The 19,395-nt window shown below is 39.1% G+C and overlaps 1 protein-coding gene across 1 annotated transcript; it reads left to right on the plus strand.

The window, feature by feature from the left end:
• The first annotated feature begins 1,163 nt into the window (after nt 1–1,163).
• On the plus strand, nt 1,164–15,526 carry si:dkeyp-120h9.1 (Y+L amino acid transporter 2-like). The gene is made up of 12 exons (XM_053333988.1): nt 1,164–1,228; nt 5,509–5,883; nt 6,307–6,482; nt 6,599–6,741; nt 9,669–9,794; nt 10,321–10,465; nt 10,803–10,926; nt 12,230–12,333; nt 12,471–12,567; nt 12,678–12,827; nt 14,064–14,247; nt 15,061–15,526. The coding sequence occupies exons 2-12, from the start codon at nt 5,755–5,757 to the stop codon at nt 15,153–15,155; spliced, it is 1,473 nt and encodes a 490-aa protein (XP_053189963.1). The 5' UTR covers nt 1,164–1,228; nt 5,509–5,754; the 3' UTR covers nt 15,156–15,526.
• Nucleotides 15,527–19,395: the final 3,869 nt, after the last annotated feature.

Consider the following 19,395-nt stretch of genomic DNA (forward strand, 5'->3'; position numbering starts at 1 on the left):
AGTAGGCTTGATGAAATAACACAAGTTGGAGTTCAATATTTTCTTTTATAAATTGAACAGTTTGACTAATGAAAATAAAAAGAAGAAAGCACAAAATTAAAACCACATGGGGAAAGAAATGCTGTTCTAACATGTGTTTTGAGGAGGGATGATAGAGCGATAACTGGTCAGATATATAAATAAAATGTGAATTTATCAATAATATAAAGCAATGTAGTCTGCATACATTAACTCATTAACACTTTTTTTCAAGCAGAGTGTCAAATCAATATCATAGCAAGACTTATACTTAAGTAGTAGAATAAATAGGCTATAGAATTTAAATGTAGCCTAATACTATCTTTCTGTCTCTCAAACATACACAGTAAAAACGTTTTGACACACGTTCCCATTCACTTGAAATCTTTCATTGCTTGACAAGTATTAGCTACTAATATTTGTTTGACACTGGTTGATATATAGTCTAATGAAAGCAGGCTCTTAGATGACACCTGTGTGTGACCCCAAACCCCACTGGAAATGAGCTTTTTCTACATGTCAATCGCTAAATGTAATTGTAAGTGTTGTTTGTAGGCTAGAAACTTAATCCGTACAATTTAATGTTGGCTAGAGTGGAATGCATATGGCTGGGCTAAGGTCTTTAATAGTCAAGCTTTGTGTTTGTCTTTCTCCTCATGTGTGACTTTATCGGCTCTCATGTTTGAGTCTCGCTGCCACAGGCTATGAATAAACTCACCTCATTACGTGGCGTGTGAAACTTCCCACACTCTCTGGTTCTTACTTGTTTCTGATAAAGCTGGGGAACTCATTTCATTTTAACATCACATGGGCAAGAGATGGACTAGCTATTTGCTTACCAGTGCACAGTGGCGCACCTGTGTGACCGCATCACTACTCAAATAAAGATCAGTGCGCTAATCTGGGGGGATTTACCTGCATCCGTACCTGTAACGCTACCTGTGTGTGCCAGCTGCTTGCTCCCTATTGAGTGACAGAAGCCATTGTTAATATAGCATAATCTCGTCGTGACTGTGTTTTAAAGTGATGTAAAGGCGGTGTCTGACGGGAGGTGTTTCCACCCATCATTTGGCGGGTTGGTCCAGAGGCGGAGCCATACTGCAGATGTTGACTGCTGCTGTTCGACGAGCTAAAGTTGCACAAACCTAAAGTAGCGTTCATGTGTCACTCACTGCCTGCTCCACTGGAGGAAAAACACGACACAACACAGGTATGGTTGTCTTATTTGACTACACACAAACAAGGGGCCCACTTTTCACCGCTGTCGGGAGCTATTTAATGGCTTATGGAGTCGTTTGTACTCGATGTGACGTTAACTAGTGTCACCGTGTTATCTGACGCAAGCATGTGCATCAGTAGCATCATGTGTGTTATATCGGATGCTTCACTTAGCTAGCTCCGTTAGCTTACAGCACAGCGACTTTAACACGGATACTGTTTAGTTGTATCAGTATCAGCTAACGAGGTAATGTAAGTACTGTAAATTAGGCGGTTTAATTGATATCTCTCTGTCTCTCTGTCTCTCTCTCTCTCCTCTCTTTTGAGTCTGAATCAGGCCAGAGCTAACAAAGCTATCAATCCATCTGGCGCTAATCTCAAACAGCAGCTTGGTGTTTTGGGTGTTTAAACAGGATAACAGGAGAGAGTGTGTGACTAACAAGGGGAGGAGGGGGCATACTGAGGATGAATGGAGTCAAAGAGTGCAGTCACAAGCGTTTAGTTTATGTGAATACACGATGTGGCTGTAAAGTAAGTTACTGACCACGTTTCTGATTCCTTCCTGCCTGCGCTGTAACAGCGTGTCTGGTAAATTAAAGGATAAGTTCACAGTTTTACAAATGTGTCATAAAACTACCGGTGGGCACCCAAATGACCCTTGAAATAGTTTGTTTTTCTATGGGTTTAAATTAGGATCATATGTATTGTAGCTGTGTATCATCATCTGAATGTATGAAAATCAAATTTATGAAAGTTTCAAAAACGTTTTGATCAAATGAATTCACATGTTGGAATGTGTAATAAAATATATAAAGAAATAGATTTTCATTTTGAATCTGTAGAGATCTGTAGCTGTGCGTGACATTTTGTGAACAAATGGAAAAGGGCAGAGTTGTTGTGTGTCAACTTTTTTCATCTACAAACAGATAGATGTGTAATCGCAAACCTCTTTTTGTAATTGCAAACCTTTTGTCAAATTGTCTATATGCACGCACACACTGGAAATTACTGGTGTTTGTGCAGATCTTTTTCATTAGTTCACAAAGGGTCATGCATAGCTACAGATCTCCTTACGCATTCAAAAATCAAATCTGGTTTGTTCAGATGGTTTGTTTTTTAAAACGTGCAGGTGGAAGAAAGCTGTAGTCAAGTTGAGGTCTGTCAGAGAGGATTTGGCTTCCCTCCAGAAGGGCGTTTCAGCTCAAAACAGCTGGAGCAATTAAAGACAGAATATGGAAATAAATAATTGCTGGAGATAAGACAGCATTTATGCTGTGGCAGGAAGAAGTAAATTAAAAAAGAGATGAATTCTTTCAGAGTTTTATAACAATATCCATAGTACACATTTGCAACTGGGGATCTCCCAGTTTGCTTGGCTGAAAGGGAGCCTGTATATAATTCAAAATCATATGCAGGCATGTCGTCACAGACAGAACATATCCATATTCATCATCCTGACAGAGGTCTTTTAATTAATGCACAATGGGGTTTAGGGGGGGGTTTCTTCTCTGCTTCTGTCTATTGAGAAGTAGAAGTTAAAGGTTGAATCTTACAGCTCACTTTATTAAATTATCTTGTTAACTTAAGTGATTATTTATTAACAATATAACATAATCTCAAGACAATTAACATAAGAGTATAAGCTTTAATTTCATAAAAACATAAAAGTAGTTTTATATACACTCATTAAAACATTCATAATGATAGCTGACTTTATAAGCACAGATTTCCCTGATGAACACAGTGTAAATAAACAGCAGTAATAGTTGTTATTGTGTGGAGAATATAATTTCTTCCTCCATAGATGAGAAGTCAACAGGAGCACATAACTGTAGCAGCCATATTAGCTTCAGCATGCAGAGCAGATGCTATTGTAATTTCATTGGTCTGGTAATGAGACACATGGGTGCTTGTCCTTCATACACCTCCTGCCAGTATTTTTCTCTGGTGATGGGGAAAGAAATTCAGCTCAGAAGAACAATTTGCACATCTATTTCATAAGCCTGGTGTGTAGTTTTCCTGACATTTTATAGACTAAACAAATAATCAAGATGATTAATCAATAATGAAACTAATTGTTAGTTGCAGCTTTATTCCATTTTTTCACTTTAACTTGAAAAATTGAAAACTTTGGTTCGTGTTTAATGCATGTAATTAAGAAGAGTTTTGCAACTGTGACAGTTCCCTAAAAAGTTTAGAGCTGTGATCCTGAGATCTATCGGTAAGGCAAGGCAAGGCAGCTTTATTTATATAGCGCATTTCATACACAATGGCAACTCAATGTGCTTTACATAAAACGAGCATTTAACAGTAAGAATAGAATTGGAAACATAAAAACATGCAATTTGAGAAATAAAAATAAACCCCAAACATTAAAACATACAATTAAACCCCCCCACCCCACTAATAGTAATAAAAATATATTGTAACCTTACAATCAAAGCGTCTAATATTCTTTAAATCTGTCAATAACTAGTTTTTAGACTGGTGTATGAAGCTTGTGAAATCTGCCTCGTTCCAGTAGTCTTGGAGCCAGGCACCTGACCAACTCAGCAATGAGAAATATTTCCTTGTCTTTCTTTTTTTTTTTTTGTATGTTAATTACAGTAACATTTCATGCTATCTGAAATTATTTATTTGTTGGTTACTGCATGCACAAACAAATATCTGTTGCTGCGATGTGCGAGTGAAACACATCGTCAGTATGTCAGTGCAGAAGAAAAAAATAGTTGTTTTAATTTGTGTATATAGTAAACTATGCAGCTCTAATCAGTAATAGTTTAATCATTTTTGTGTTGTTTCCCACAGTTTAGTCGGGGTGTTTGTGAAATATTCCCGTCCCTTTGATGTCCGAGGCAGGCTAATGAGCAGCTCAACCACAGAAAATGATTTAAATGTCACTTAAGTATATTCCTATTAGAAACCTGCAGAAGGTGTTTGAAGACGAGCTGTGTCAATAAGTGCAATACAATCCCACCTGTACGACTTCAGTAGCCTGCAGACGTGTTTAGGGTCGGCCAATGGCAGACCACTATCAATCAATCAATCAATCATAATAAAACTGTGTGAGCGTCTATTTCATTTTGCTGTCATGTATGATCAACAGTTGACGACAGCTATGATCATTACATTAGTATAAGTGCCCCCCACCCCGATATCATCCACTGTGAGGTTTCACTGTGTGTATCGTCATATATGCCAACCCTGCATACAATACTGTACAGATAAACTTTCATAACATGTAACACTGCTTGTTTGACTCAAGTTAATTTGCACTAAACTATTTGTGGGTAACTGTGCACTGTTCTTTATCCAGGTAGTTATGAGACAGACTGAGTGTGTTTATCAGGAAAAAGACCAATGTCACATCTTATTAGTAAGTAAGCAGTATGTTGTATGTTAATAAAAGGTAGAAATACATGCAGAATATGTTGAAATCAGAAACTTTCAGATTTGTGGTGGCCTGGATCACAGCCATGTGTAATTGCCATGAGTCTGTGCATTTCAGCTTCATAATAAAGAAAGAGAACCTGCTCGACAAGTTGCACACCGGAGGCCATGTTCAGACTAAATCAGGTGGGGTGAGGGAGCGTGTTTATTTCTAACCACTGTAAAACAATCAGAAAATACATTTTTTTATATATTCTCATTCATCAGCTTTCTCACTACCACTACTCAATCTCATTCCTTTGTGTTTTTCTCCTTCTTTTGTCATCTGTTTTTAAAATGAGCCATCAGCAAAGCCGTAATTTTACTTTTTGACATTTAGAAACAAAGAGAAATGTCCTTCCCTCCTCTTAGTTGCGTCTTTGTCCTCGCGCCTGGCCGTATGTTACAAACATGACCCGGAAATCCAGGAGTTATGGTGCCACCTCATAACCAGCTTTGTCAGGCAAGTTATTCAAGAGTGACAATGTTTCATGAAGATGTATAACTCAGATAGTAGAAGTTGAATTCCCTGATTATCTGCTAGACAGATAACCGAGTGAAATAAGTCATTGTATCTATACATAGAAAATGTTGATATATTACGATATGTTACACTAGGCTGGTGGTTTACTACATGTTCACAATGCTCTTGCCTGCAATCACAAGTGTGTGTCGGGAAGCAGAGAGCGCTACAGTGTGGACAAATGAACTCGACTCGACACGCAGATATGTGCAGAAATGGGTATAGACTATATTAAAATCATGTGGACCCTTGCAGACGCGAAAAATGAAGGAATTTGTCGTTAAGGCACATGTGTCACAGTGTCATTATTTGTCTTACAGATCATCCCAGTGGAGAAGCACTCCTCGATTCAACCAATGGCTGTTTGAGAAATAGTATTCGCCCTCCAGTGACACTCCCGCCTCCCTTTCACTGCCTGGTCCACACCCCTCTCTTCGTCTTGGCCAGTCCAGTTCTGTCCTTCTTAACCTACTCCTCACTATCTGGTGCAGACAAGAATCACTCTGCCTTCATAACATCCCTGGTAGCTGCTCTGAAGGATTTTTAGCCTTCAGCCTAAAGTCAGAATGGTTGCTGAGGCGGACTCCGTGTCTCAGGGCAGTGGTGTGCGGCTGAAGCAGGAGATCTCCCTCCTGCACGGTGTCTGTCTCATCGTGGGAAATATGATCGGCTCTGGCATCTTTGTTTCACCAAAGGTATCACATTTAATTTCTTATAACCAACTGTATCTTTTTTTTTCAGTTTGACACAATGAAAATAATGTCTTGCTCTTATTGAAATATGCATACTTTTTTCAAACATTATTAAATCTTAATACATATTTAATGAGTAATTTCAGAGGTCTGCTTTAGTTATAGTTACCTTTTTTTTGTTTACATTAGATTTGGGCATGTACATATTTTCAGATTGTCCTGTTGTCATTGTGGTAGATCACTGATCTAGATATTGGATTCAAAGATGATTATGACAGCACCAAAAGCAACTATATTTCTTTTGTTCTTTTTTTTTTTTTACTGAAACACAACCAAAAAAAAAGATCACTCTAACATCAACCGGAGTTATGCTGCCCTGTAAAGTGTTTATATACTAATTTTCCACATGGATTTGTTTCTCTGCAGGGCGTTCTCAAGTACACTGGTTCATTTGGCCTGTCCCTCATAGTCTGGGCCATTGGTGGGATATTTTCTGTGATTGGGGCATTGTGCTACGCTGAGCTGGGCACCACCATCCGTAAATCTGGAGCCTCCTACGCCTACATCCTGGAAGCCTTTGGAGGTTTTTTGGCTTTTATTCGGTAAGTTACTGTTTCCCAATAATCTGAAATGCTATACTGCATGCGTGAGTTCATGCTATTTATTATGTTAGTTAAGTGTGACTAAATGTTATATTTCTGCCTTTTTTCCACTGCAGACTGTGGACGTCATTGCTGATTGTGGAGCCGGCTTGTCAGGCAGTGATAGCCTTGACCTTCTCCAGCTATCTGGTTCAGCCCTTCTACCCAACCTGTTTAGCCCCCTACAATGCCGTCCGCCTCATCGCTGCCGCAATCATATGTAAGTTTCCTCCCTGTGCTGAACTCACTGCTATGCTCTAATTAACCTGTTGTACATGTGTTTTACATTACAGGTGAGCTGGGAGTGGATGTGTGTGTCTGTATGTACTGTATGTATGACAGCTGATCTTGTATAATATTTTATATTGTATCCTACAGTGTTATGAAAAGCGTCGATTTTTGTTTTCCTCCCTTCACTTGTTCAGTGGTGTATTTACAGTGATAGTTACATTTAAGATGTTTTTCTCCCATACAGCACTTCTGAAGTCAGTCTGTTGAATATTTGAGGATGTCAAGCCAAATGTATCCTCAGAAAATACCATGGCAAAATAGTCTTTAGTGACTTTGAGCAGCAGAGTGGTATTAGAGGCAAATGTTAAACCGTGGCTGCCAGATTTAATTAGATGACACACTTTCATGTGGTGAACCTCTGAGGTTTCCAAAACACGGCTGCTTAATCTAGTGTTGGTTTACATTGTTCTTACAGGATCTATGTGTATAACTGAACTTAATACCGGTAGATTTCATCTAAACTCAGCAACCCTAAAGCTTTTGATACTAGACAACAAAGTAAGACAAATAAGGGCTATGTAAATATGTCTGTTCAACCGTAGACCTGTTTGGTTTGTTTAGTTTTGAGCCAAGTGTGTTGCAAAAGCTCATCATAGAAGAAGAGTCTCAATCTCTGTAATGTCATCAGGAGATCAATGGGAGAATGTGCTAGTTAACTTACAAGTGGAAATACTTCTGCCGGTTCTTAAAGGCTCAGATATACAGTAACACATTGGATCAGTTTCCATATTTGTTCTTAAGACATTCAAACCGTGTAAAACTGGTATTTAAATTAATTAATGGAATTTCTTTTATAATAGAAATTAATTAAAGTTGAATTCTTCAGCAAAAAATATTTTCTTGACTTCAAATTTGTATCCTCACTTATCTATTCTTCTCGTCCCCTGTCCATCATTCTGTCTCTTGTTTTGTAATATAAAAGGAAGCAACATTTTATAATAGTTAAAGTAAATATTTTCTTACAGCACAGGCCTTTCTTTGTTTGCTCTCGCCTCTGTTGAAATTCTTTTATTGTTTTTTTCCTGTTTGAAATTTTGAACAGCGGCTCCTGAATACTCATGAATCACTGGGGGTGTATTTTATGGGGATACAATAGGCTATTGTCATATTTTACAACACTTTTATGACTTTTTCTTTACTACTTGAGCACGGCCTACCAACTACGCATGCCTGTACTGTAGTGACTGGAAACGTGGTTCTTGGCTAAAGCTATTGAGCAGCAAGGACCTCCATAGATGACTTTCACAAAGAAAATTGCTCCAAACTAGAATCTATTGGTGAGAAGTGAATGTGGAAGTGAATGGACTAGGTGGGAATGACACCACTTTACCATGGCTAATTTGCACCAAACAGACTTCCAAGTAACAGTAAGGCTGTGTGTCAGGTAATACATCTACAAGCAGTGGTCATTTCATCATCTACATCTACAAGCAGTGGTCATTTCATCATCTACATCTACAAGCAGTGGTCATTTCTCTGGGAAATGGGAGGGATGGCTCACAGACTGAGCCCAGCACCCTGAGATTTGCCTTGCCACTGACTGGCCTGCATTAACATCCAGACAGAGCACCTCATCAGCCCCAGTACTTAGTAGGACACAGCCCTGGACACCAGTGTGTGTCAAAGTTCCCCAACAACCAGGTGTACAACTTGATAACAGATTAGCTCCACTGTTGCTGGACCCTGAATCTCCATCAGATGACCTGGATGAACCCTGATCCTCAAACAGCAGGGTAGCAGCCTCATTCAGACTAAATCTGGCAATGGGTGAAAAACGGCAGCCTTCATACTCATTTGAATGGGGGCAGTGTGTTCAACTGGCAGGGGTGGGGACAGAACAGGGCACAGCAAAAAAAACATTCATCCAGGAAAAGTTGAACCAGGCTCAACTTTTGCTAGAAAGAGACATGATGTTGTCTGACAAAGCCAATATATTCAGTGGCCAATCATCTGTTGAATGCTGAGGTGCTTATCAGTGGCCCTCTGCCAAAACTAAAAAGTAGTTCAGCAGTTTGTTGTCACTCAACACGTGGCTTTAACTGCATGTGCTGTTCATTCAGTGCACTTTATTGACTAATCAAATGTCTCTGGGACTGCATGTATCTTTTTATAGCAGATGGACAAAACAAACAAGAGTAAAAGTATTCATCTCTAACTTCTTGCATCATCCATTTATTCTGTCTGCCTAGGACTAGAGGCAAGAGGAATCAAAATAATAAACCTTGAAAGAGATCCACCTTAGCCCCCGCCCGAAGAGAGTTTACAGCACTTACCAACAACACCCTGTGAAGATTCCTCTTGTTCACCACCCCAAGTAACCCCATGCAGGACACCCTCTTCTCCAGTTGCTCTTTCTCCCTCATCCCGCCTCTTGGAGTTCACTGATCAGATGAAAGAGTTGGTCACTGCTGACACTAAGCTTACACCCCAATCCTTCCCACACTTTAATCCAATTTACTCTCCCCTAGAATCCCTGTTAGCATCCACCTCCACCATTTGGCTTTAAGTCCTCAGCCAGTTTTGACACATCTGTCACAGTTAGGACACTCGTCCACCACATATCAGGAACAAACTCCCAGAAAACTGGAGGTCTGCTGCAACTCTGTTTTTTTAATCAAGGTTTAAGACTTCTCTGTTGGCCACTGCCTGTTATTAAATGAAATTTAAACTTCATTTTAATATCTCGAACTGCACTGTAACTTTCTATTTCCATACCATTTTTAATTGTATTTAAATGTCTTTTTTATTTATTATAATGCCTTATATGTTATGTACAGCACTTTGAATTGTCTTGTTGTATAACTATACAAATAAACTTGCCTTGCTGTATTTCTTCCTCTTCTTTTTCTTCATCAGGTTTGCTGACTTGTGTGAACTGTATGAAAGTGAAATGGGGGGCTATTCTTCAGGTCATCTCCACTGTAGCCAAGGTTCTAGCCCTCATCGTCATCATCATTACCGGCATGGTGAAGCTGGCACAAGGTAGGATCTCAAACACACTACTGCAATCCTGTACCTCTGACTTTGCTTGAAGCACTGCTGTATTATGTAGGATTAAAATAAGTGAATTGATGAGTTTAAAGGTAAAGCTGGCATAAAATGTTTTGTGGTGGGATGATGCATTTGTATGCTTTTTGTTTTAAACTGATATTGATTGATAAGTTACAGTACTTTTAATGATGTAATTGCAATGTTTAATGTTGGACCAGCTCTTTTAAACTGTTCAAACATTTGTATAATGTATACATGAAACGTCTATTTATATATTTCTCCATCTTAAATACAAATTACTATTAGATTATCACTTTTATTCATGTTTTGGATTGTTTTTGTCACTTGTTGATCATTTGTGCATGTATGTTTTTGTCCTTTGCCGTTTCTAAGTTGGATCTTCTAAAACTGTAGGTATCTTGTGAAAAGGCATGGGGCATTAGTTATCAATATATTTAACAAAATAAAGTTGAAACACTTCTGTCTGTGTTAATGTGTTGACACTGTGTTGGTGTAGGTTTTGACCAAAACTTTGAGGACTCATTCAGAGGCTCCAAAGTGAACCCTGGTGACATGGCCTTGGCCCTCTATTCAGCACTCTATTCCTACTCTGGCTGGGACACACTCAACTTCATCACAGAGGAGATCAAGGACCCCGAGAGGTACAAAGTCTGAAACAGACATTTCAGAAAGAAGCTTGATTTCTCAGTCCTGATACTCTTTACTTAATTACACAATTAAACATAACTAGCTGTAAGTCCAGCAGTAAATCTGACTTGTAACTAACTAATCGTATTTCAAAGTCTGAGTCACACCTCTCTCAGAAGAAAGTGTGTGTGTGTGTGTGTGTGTGAACATGCATACAGTCTAGATTTTCTTCCATGGTGGATTATTACTGTGTGGGCTGTGATACTCTTATATCTCTCTAAAGGAAACATTTAAGATATGACTGAGAACTCTTAAGTCGATGTGAACCACTTCTCTTGTTTTTCATTGTAGGAATCTGCCCTTGTCCATCGCCATTTCTATGCCTATTGTCACAGTGATCTACATCTTGACCAACATAGCTTACTACGTCGTCATGGATGCAGACAAAGTGCTCAGTAGTGAAGCTGTTGCTGTGGTGAGTATCTGAAGATCGGCCAAAGCTGCAACACAAATTTGGTCTAATGTCTGTGTGCACTAATGAAACCGTATCTGATTCAACAGTCGGAGCGTGTGCATACTTATATCTACCCATAAACTCTATTAATGCATCACAGGGTCTATCCGAATGACAGCATCTGCTCAACCTCACAGGGTCAGGCAGGTTTTGATCTTTCCTTCCTGTCCTCTGTGGTCTGTTTGACTCTGGCTGGTAGCCTCTGGCACTAGTGTCTGGTTCAGTGATCTCTTTTGGGTTATCTGTGAGTGTAGGAGTCCAGATGATGACAGGAATCTCATTTAGCTAAAGAGGTTAGCGCCCCTCACAGGAACATGGGGGAAGATGATGATGTGATTAGTGCATGTTAGGAGAAAGACTCATGCTCAGACGAGTTTTCAGTCTAATGGTTTACTGTTCCAGCTGTCATTGGACATTGCACACAGTTTAGACTTTACACCCTGGCAACGAATTGCATGTTTATTTTTTATTTTTGGACTTAAAACCACCTGTTTGGCTCTGACATTTTCACGCACATCCTTACCACGAATCCTGACTAAGAGGTATCTAAATAGATAGTGACATTACGCTCAGCTCACGAGACGATACGTGGAACAAGATGAGATTTTCAAGAAATTCTAAGAACATTTAAATGACGAAATATATGACTGGGGAAAAAAGTCCTTTACTTGACAATGCAGGTGCATTTTGAAGTGTTTTAATTATGTAATCATCAAATGTCACTTCAGGTCATCTTTCTAAGTATGAGTTTTTATATGGAACTTGGCTACATTAGTATCTTTTTGTAACAGAGTTTGACATCATCACATCTGCTTTTCTGGTTTCATATATAGCTTCCATTTATGACTGTAGGAAGTTAAAGCAACAGGTGACCAGCAGAAGAAAACAGTTAATAAAAAGGGAACTACAGTGTTAATGGTTTAAGTAGCAACTACACTGACCTTTAACATCTCACAAGGCAAATGATCATTTTAGGTGTTTACATAGTGAGATTAGCAAGTTTTTACAAGCTTTGACCAGATTGTTTCATTTTAATATCAATCTCGGCCACTCTTTAACAGAACAGAGAAATGTTTGACTGCTGATTCAGTTTTTGTGGTCAAACAATCAACTTAAGGTAAACACTGCATGTTCTAACCTCCTACACCTGTTGTTTGATGTCCGGCTGGATTTCACACTGTGAGTGGCCTTGAGAAGTACTGATCTCACCAATAAAAAATGAATGTAACAGGTAAGCACTTTGTTCTCTTGAATGTCCCTTCAGACCTTTGCTGATGAGGTGCTGGGCTGGGCTCGGTGGCTGATCCCTCTGGCTGTGGCCATTTCCTGCTACGGAGGCCTCAACTCCTCCATCATCGCTGCCTCCAGGTGAGTAAACACAAGCACACCTGAAGCTAGTGTGATCAGGTTCAGCTTTTATTCTAGTGCAGATTTACAGAAATATTCTACAAATTCCTTTTTATATGAGAGGATTGAACCCTTTCACATTTTGTTTTCTCCTGCAGGTTGTTTTTCGTTGGTTCCAGAGAACGCCACCTGCCTAATGTCCTGTGCATGATCCACATTCAGCGCTTTACTCCAATTCCAGCTCTGCTTTTTAATGTTAGTATCACATCTTTTTAGGGTGTTTTGAAATGTACTCAGTGGATTTAGTCATTTTGGTCACCGCCTGATGTCACATTCTGAGTTTGTCTTTGGTTTTACCTTCCAAGGGTGCCATGTCGCTGCTCTACCTGATCGTGCCCGACGTCTTCCAGTTGATCAACTACTTCAGTTTTAACTACTGGTTGTTCATCGGCCTGTCAATCGCAGCCCAGATCTACCTTCGATTCAAAGCTCCTGACTTGCACCGACCTATTAAGGTAGTGATGCATCATGAGTGCAAACATGTATGGATGCAGAATAATAGTGACGCTGCTGTCCAGGCAGACATAGGTTCTCACTGTAGTATAAATTCAACGTGCAGAGACATGTCATTTGGTTCAGACAGTGACAGCACAGACGTGAAAAGGCAAACATTTTTGCAAAGTCACAGTTCTGTAGTTGAGAGCAGAGGCTGACTGGCTTGTTCAGCTGCTTTTTAGTGTCTGAGGAAAACATATTAACATATTTTCAAACTTGTGAATCACACCCACATTTTGGTATACATGTAACAGGCATATTTTGCTGATAGTTGTTGAGTGAAAATTTGAGAGTACCTTTAACAAAGCACGTATTTGACATAGTTTCGCACTTTTTATCAAGAGAATTCTTTAACTTTGTAAACTAATGAGATTTCATATGTCAGTTTTCTTTTTTTTCCTCTGTGCTGCCACTTTTTGTTGTCTTGAAGCTGTGACAAAGTTTATGAAAACTTCAGACTGAATGACTGCAGTGTGAGGCTTCATTGTCCAGATGAAGAAAATCACACTTGAAGAACTGTATCAAACATAACTGCTTATCAGTGAGGTGGACCGATGGTTTTATCTAATTGCATTTAATTATTTCTGATGTCAGTTTTCTTGGTTACACTTACAATAGTTACAGTAGTTTTCAAAATAATCAAAATCAAAACTAAAAATAACAGTGAATTATCAGGAACTTGAGGCTAACCCTAACTTGGGAGCTTGCTTAGTAAACAAGCAAACAGCTGTACATGCACGTTGTTGATCATAGGTTGTAATTTGAAAATAGTTGAGGCTCAAGACACACAATACATGACATAAATATAATTTTCATCTGTCCTCCAAACTGCATGGTAGCTACCTGACCCCCTCTCTATGGCCTTTTTAAAGCATGTTAAACCTGTATTTACATTTGTTTACCCATCAACAGTATCTCAACCGTACGCCTGACCATCCTTACCGATGGTTGTAGTTATGAGTTGCGGCAGTCTTCTGGGCCTTTGTGTGAATCTGATCATTTATTAGCTTATTTAAATCTCTTAGCAAACACAAAAGTGATTGCACTGTTTACTGACTAACTTAAGGGCAAAAAGAGCAATATGTGTTAAGATGGATATGGTTTAAACTAATATTTGTTTCAATCCTGTACTGTCTTTCTCCCCAACCTTTCACTACTACTTTTTCTTCTTCTTTTCCTCTCTCTGCCTCCTCCAGCTGTCTTTGTTCTTCCCAATCGTCTTTTGCTTGTGCACCGTATTCCTTGTGGTGGTGCCCCTCTACAGCGATACCATCAACTCTCTGGTGGGAATAGCTGTGGCGCTGTCTGGTGTACCAGTCTACTTCATTTGCATCCACCTGCCGCCCACTTCCAGACCAGCTTTCTTTGGCAAAGTAATCGGTAAGACAGCAGTTTTGTCAGAAAGGTCATGTTTGTTGAGACCTTCATACCCCTTTGATAATCTTGAGCTACTAAAACAGTGTTTTATTGAGCTAAAAAACTGTCCACTTTTTTTAAATGCATATTTTAGAAATCATGAACTTTTATCCATCGTACATAAACCTCTGGTAAAACGCTGTAACTCTCTCATTCATGCACAAAGACTTGATTTTCTGTTGGCCGTCCAATCGATTAATCAACTACTCCTTGTAGTACTTTATTGGAGTCTGCTAGAAAAAACATTGAAAGAACAGCTGACTACCAACAGTGGATGTGCTTTAATTGTTACTGAGGGTTTTGTAACTGCTGTGCCAGCATTAAATGACAAAAAGTCACAATGAAATTACAAAGTGAATACAAAAGGAGGCTTCGGTGAGTGTTCATTTGAAACAAAGTTTGTAAGATTTACAAAGTAAGAACAACAGCAGCATTCCTCAGGAAACAGTAACATTCAGTCCTGGGACGAGAGCTGCAGAATTTGGCTGTGGTTGGTTATTGTGGTCTTTATGGATAACTTTTTTAAAGTAGCTTAGACGTCTTAGCTTGACCAGCTGCCATAGGCTAATGTAAAAATTCCTTTTAGTGTTGTTAAAGCTGAAGGGGGATTGAGATTAGTGAGTGTTTCAAAGTTCAGTACTATACACTGCACGTACTGTAAAGACTTCTGTCAGATATTTATAAGTATAAAACTACTGAGGATGTTAGTTTAAAACAAACACCGGTTTCTGACAACAAACCTTGACTTTTCTTCTTTTTTTTCTACTGTCACTACAGATAAGATCTCTCTATACACCCAGAAAATTTGCATGTGTTGTGTGGCCTCGCCTGATATTGATCTGGACAACATCGACCCTGAAAAGATCGAGTGACCAAGGACCAAGGACTCTATGAAGTACTATATGGAGGGATGTATGAGAAAGAATGAACAGATGAATAGAGCTGTGAGCTGCAGACAATCAGGAGTTGGATAAATGAGGCTTGATTTATTCAAAGAAAAAATTGAGAGATGAGATCAACGCACCTTTCCTCCTCCTCCTCTCATACATGAGCCATATGAATAAAGGAGCAGGATTTTACTTATACTTTTACTTTTGTACACAATAATCTGTCCAACAGACAACACCCTACAAATAATCTTGGTGGACCTCCTGCACATTCACGTTTGAACACAGTACAGTATTGGTTGTGTGATTTCCTTCCACACATGCTCACACACTGCATCTCACTCACACGCACGCACATAAGCTGACCGAAAGCCTCAGAGGTGACACTACAACATGTGGAAGCTAACAACCTGGTCCACAAGGAGTTGACTCAGTAAAGATCTCTGAAGTGTTTTCATCACTTAGAGAGAAGTGATTAACTGTTAAAGTATATGTTCTTTACATATAACATACATAAATATGTTGCATCATGTCCCTTATGTTAAACGTACGAGTTACTGTATCTCATGTGAATGTGTACAGAATGGGCCCAGATGTTCAAAAACCAGTGGTTCCCCACCTTTTTAGATTGTGACAGTTTAAAGTGAAGCAAAGTCAGCCAAAGTTATCAGTGACTCTGCAGCTGGTTCATACTCTGTGTACTCAAAGCTGATTTCATAAAACAGTCTCCAAAACCCAAATGTGCGCTTCGTGCTCAGCACCAAAAGGACACAAAACAGACAGTTGGTAACTAGGTGGTGAACATATTGGAACATGTAGCAGCTAATGAGCCAGATATCTCCAAAAACCGCTAAAGTAGAGTAAATATGGTACTCACATTCAGTTGGAAACAAACACGACTCCAAATGAATAACAATGTTGCTCTGTGACGGCTGAATGTGTAAATAGGCAAATATTTCTACATAAGTTTGCCAACTTTGTCAATTTAAAAGGTGACGATTGTGTTCATAACTTGCGTCTGCTACCCCCAAGTGGCCAATCAGTTGATGCACGTTTAAAATTATACGAAATTAATCCAAAAGTAAAAAAATACTGATTAGAAATATAATAATTTTTGCATTTTCCTCATTTTCAGCTCTGTTTACTCGTGACCCCCTCAGATTTAACTTTGGTCCTAATAGGGGCCTCTCAACCCCCAGATTGGGAACCACTGGTTTAAACAAAGGCTGAAAGGCGCAGACCTCAAGATTTCTCACTACCTTTTTGTGTAAAGGTTTTGAGGGGTCAGACAGTGTATGGTACTTATTATTGTACTACAGGTAGTTTTTTTTTTTTTTTTAAGAGTTAAGACATGAGCTGCCTGAGTGTCTGACAATGTCCAATGTCTTGGACTTGTTGTCAAAACCTCCACAGACAGCAACAGTTTTGCACATCTGGCATCTTCTGTTTCATTGTACATCAACCACTTTGGTTACAGGAAGCTTTATTGTTGCCAAACTTTTTAAACTCTGAAGGACCAAAAGGACACACAGAGAGGTTTTTTGTAGTGACGATGTGGAGAGATTATTAACAAAAGTGCAAAGTAAGAAACGTTAATCCGAGGTTGTTGTGATGTGTCATTTGAGGGTGAATATTCCTCGCCATGTGTATCCTGCTTTTGTTCCAGCCACATTATGCAAAGTGCAACTTTATTTTTGTCTTTGAGCCTTTTGATTTCATTTTCAGCTTTTTTTGTTGGATTTCTGGTGCCTCCTGGTGGTAGCTAATATTTACATCCAGGCACAAGCTATACATTTTCCCCCCATGTGAAGTTCAAGACTCTTTTTTTCATCTTGTATGTTTTTTTAAAAAAATGTTGTTAGTGTCATCTTCTCGCTTCGTTTTCTCATTTCAGCAATTTACACACACACTGGTGAGAGGGATGTTACTCAAGTCTTATAGATATATAAAAACACAGTTTTTAAAAGTTTAAACTCGTATGTGCTCTTGTGATTGTTCCTAGATTCAGCAAATGTAACTTATCCCCTCCTCTGGGTTTAGTTTTCCTCCAGAATGGGGTCCAAGTAGAAGCAAACCTCAAGATCAACCATGCTGATGTTCACATGTTGCTGATATTTATTATCTTATCTCTTGTCTTAAGAATCACAGGTACAATGTTTGATGTGATGTTGCCTTTTCAATACACCGCCAACTTGGACCATTTATTGACACAGCACAACCAAAAGTTTTAATCAGGCTGGGAGTTGGTCCATGTTTCTGCTCACAGTGTGCTGTGAGAAGTGAAAATGACAGCTGTAAAATGTTGAGCTACAGGTAGATTACAGAAAACATTTGCAGTTCATTCAGCCTCAAGGCCATAGGTCAGTCTTTGAGATTAAACTTTGGTGTTTGAGTGTAGTGTAGTCTATCAGAGCTGTATGTGCCTTCTGTGAGTGTGGCCTACCAAAAGGCCCTGTCTATTTTTGATATTGTAATGTAGCTTTTATGTACATTGTCTGAGCACAATCGTATTGACTCATTACTGTAGTTTGCCAAACGTTATTCTGGGTTTTTTTTATTAGTAATAGTTTCACCAGCAACATATTGTAGTAACTGTCAGCTGGATATAATCGGGCCTTAGTGTCTTGACATGAGAATGTCCATGCCAGCTAACAGAAACACACAAATATTCTTTTTTTTTTTTTTTTTTTTTTTTGTACTACGTTTCTTTCTCTGGGCTCAACTAGTGTGTGTTCGTACAAATAAAACCTCCGTTTATCTGCAGTAGCAAGAAATGTTTTCATTGTTGCTCCACATGTTGTCACGTTATGAACTGTACTCTTATTAAACAACATGGGACCTGAATGTTGCAGTATAATGTATATTTCTGTGTCTCATCGGGTACCAAATGTGTATTTGTGTGATAAGAGCTTGCTTTGTTCACAGTTTTTATTTATTGTATTTTGAACGTTGGACAAACCAAACGGGCACAGGAAGGTCTTGTTTGGCCAGACTTGAGGCAGGTGTGTGCTCTGTGTGTGTGTTTTTATTTGAATAAAGGCGAGTTCAGATTATGCATTGTAAACGTCTCAGTGACTTTGACTGTTCCTGTTCACCTTCCTCCACCTTAAACTGGAAACACAAATGTCCTATTGAAACTCTGGTAGCAGCATCCAGCCAGTAGAGGTCATGGTCTCATAGCAGTTGATGAAATCCTGTCTATCTGCACCTTGATCTCATATATTAATTTAGCTGTAGTTACCTTTTATTTGTGTGTGTGTCTGTTGTTAGAAACTGCAGTGAAGCTGTGGACTAAACCTCAGTCTGCTGTTCCTGTGATTTATGTTAAATGTCTTCCTATATCTCCAAATTTTCTGGACAGATAGATTGTGTTCAATGAAATTCGAGCTGAAACTAATCAGTTGTTGGAAGGAAAATAATTAATAATTTTGATAACTGATTAAGGGTTAAGTCATTAAGCATTAAGCAAAAATGACAAACACTCATTCCTGCAGCTCAAATAAGATTATTTGTTGTTTTTGTCTGTTATATCCTTAAACAATAAATTCAATCAGATTGTTAAACTGCTTAGACAAAAACAAGCATTTTGAAGCTTTGGAAATTTTTTTATTTTTTTTCTGTATTCTGTAGACTAATTAAAAATCCATAGTTTAATCAGTAATTTAAAAAAAAAATGTCAATGAGGCTGAAGGCCAGACTTCATTCTGCTGTTCAGAATGAATATATTTGTGTCTCCAGTATGTGTCTAATCCTTCTGTACACATGTACTGTTTTATCAGTTACACACAGAAACATGTTCTAGCTTCTGTGGCTGATCGTCTACCTTCCAGCCTCCTCAGGTAGCTCGCCAAGCCACACCTCCTGTCTATCCATCGACCTAACTTTCCTCCCTGGGTGCCCTGATGCAGAGGCATCACATTTCACCAGGGTGTGCAGTCTTCGCCTCAGATGCTGCCTGTCAATAGGTGTTCCTTCTGGGGAGAGGCCGGTCTCTGTCCCTCCCCAGAACCGAGGGAGTTGTGTTCCACTGACTCATGCATAAAAGATAAAGCTGTGGAGGGGGAATTGAGTCATGCACCACAACAGCTCTCTCCTAGAGAGTAGAGGACAGGTTGCAGCCAACGTGAATCTTTAGTTTTAACAGGTGCAGGCTGCTGAGGGGGGTATATGTGGCATCACTGATGCCCTGGAGAGAGCGTCTGTCTTGGGGATGGGCAAGAGAGCT

The sequence above is a fragment of the Scomber japonicus genome, chromosome 15 (assembly GCF_027409825.1).
Source record: "Scomber japonicus isolate fScoJap1 chromosome 15, fScoJap1.pri, whole genome shotgun sequence".
Classification (NCBI taxonomy): domain Eukaryota; kingdom Metazoa; phylum Chordata; class Actinopteri; order Scombriformes; family Scombridae; genus Scomber; species Scomber japonicus.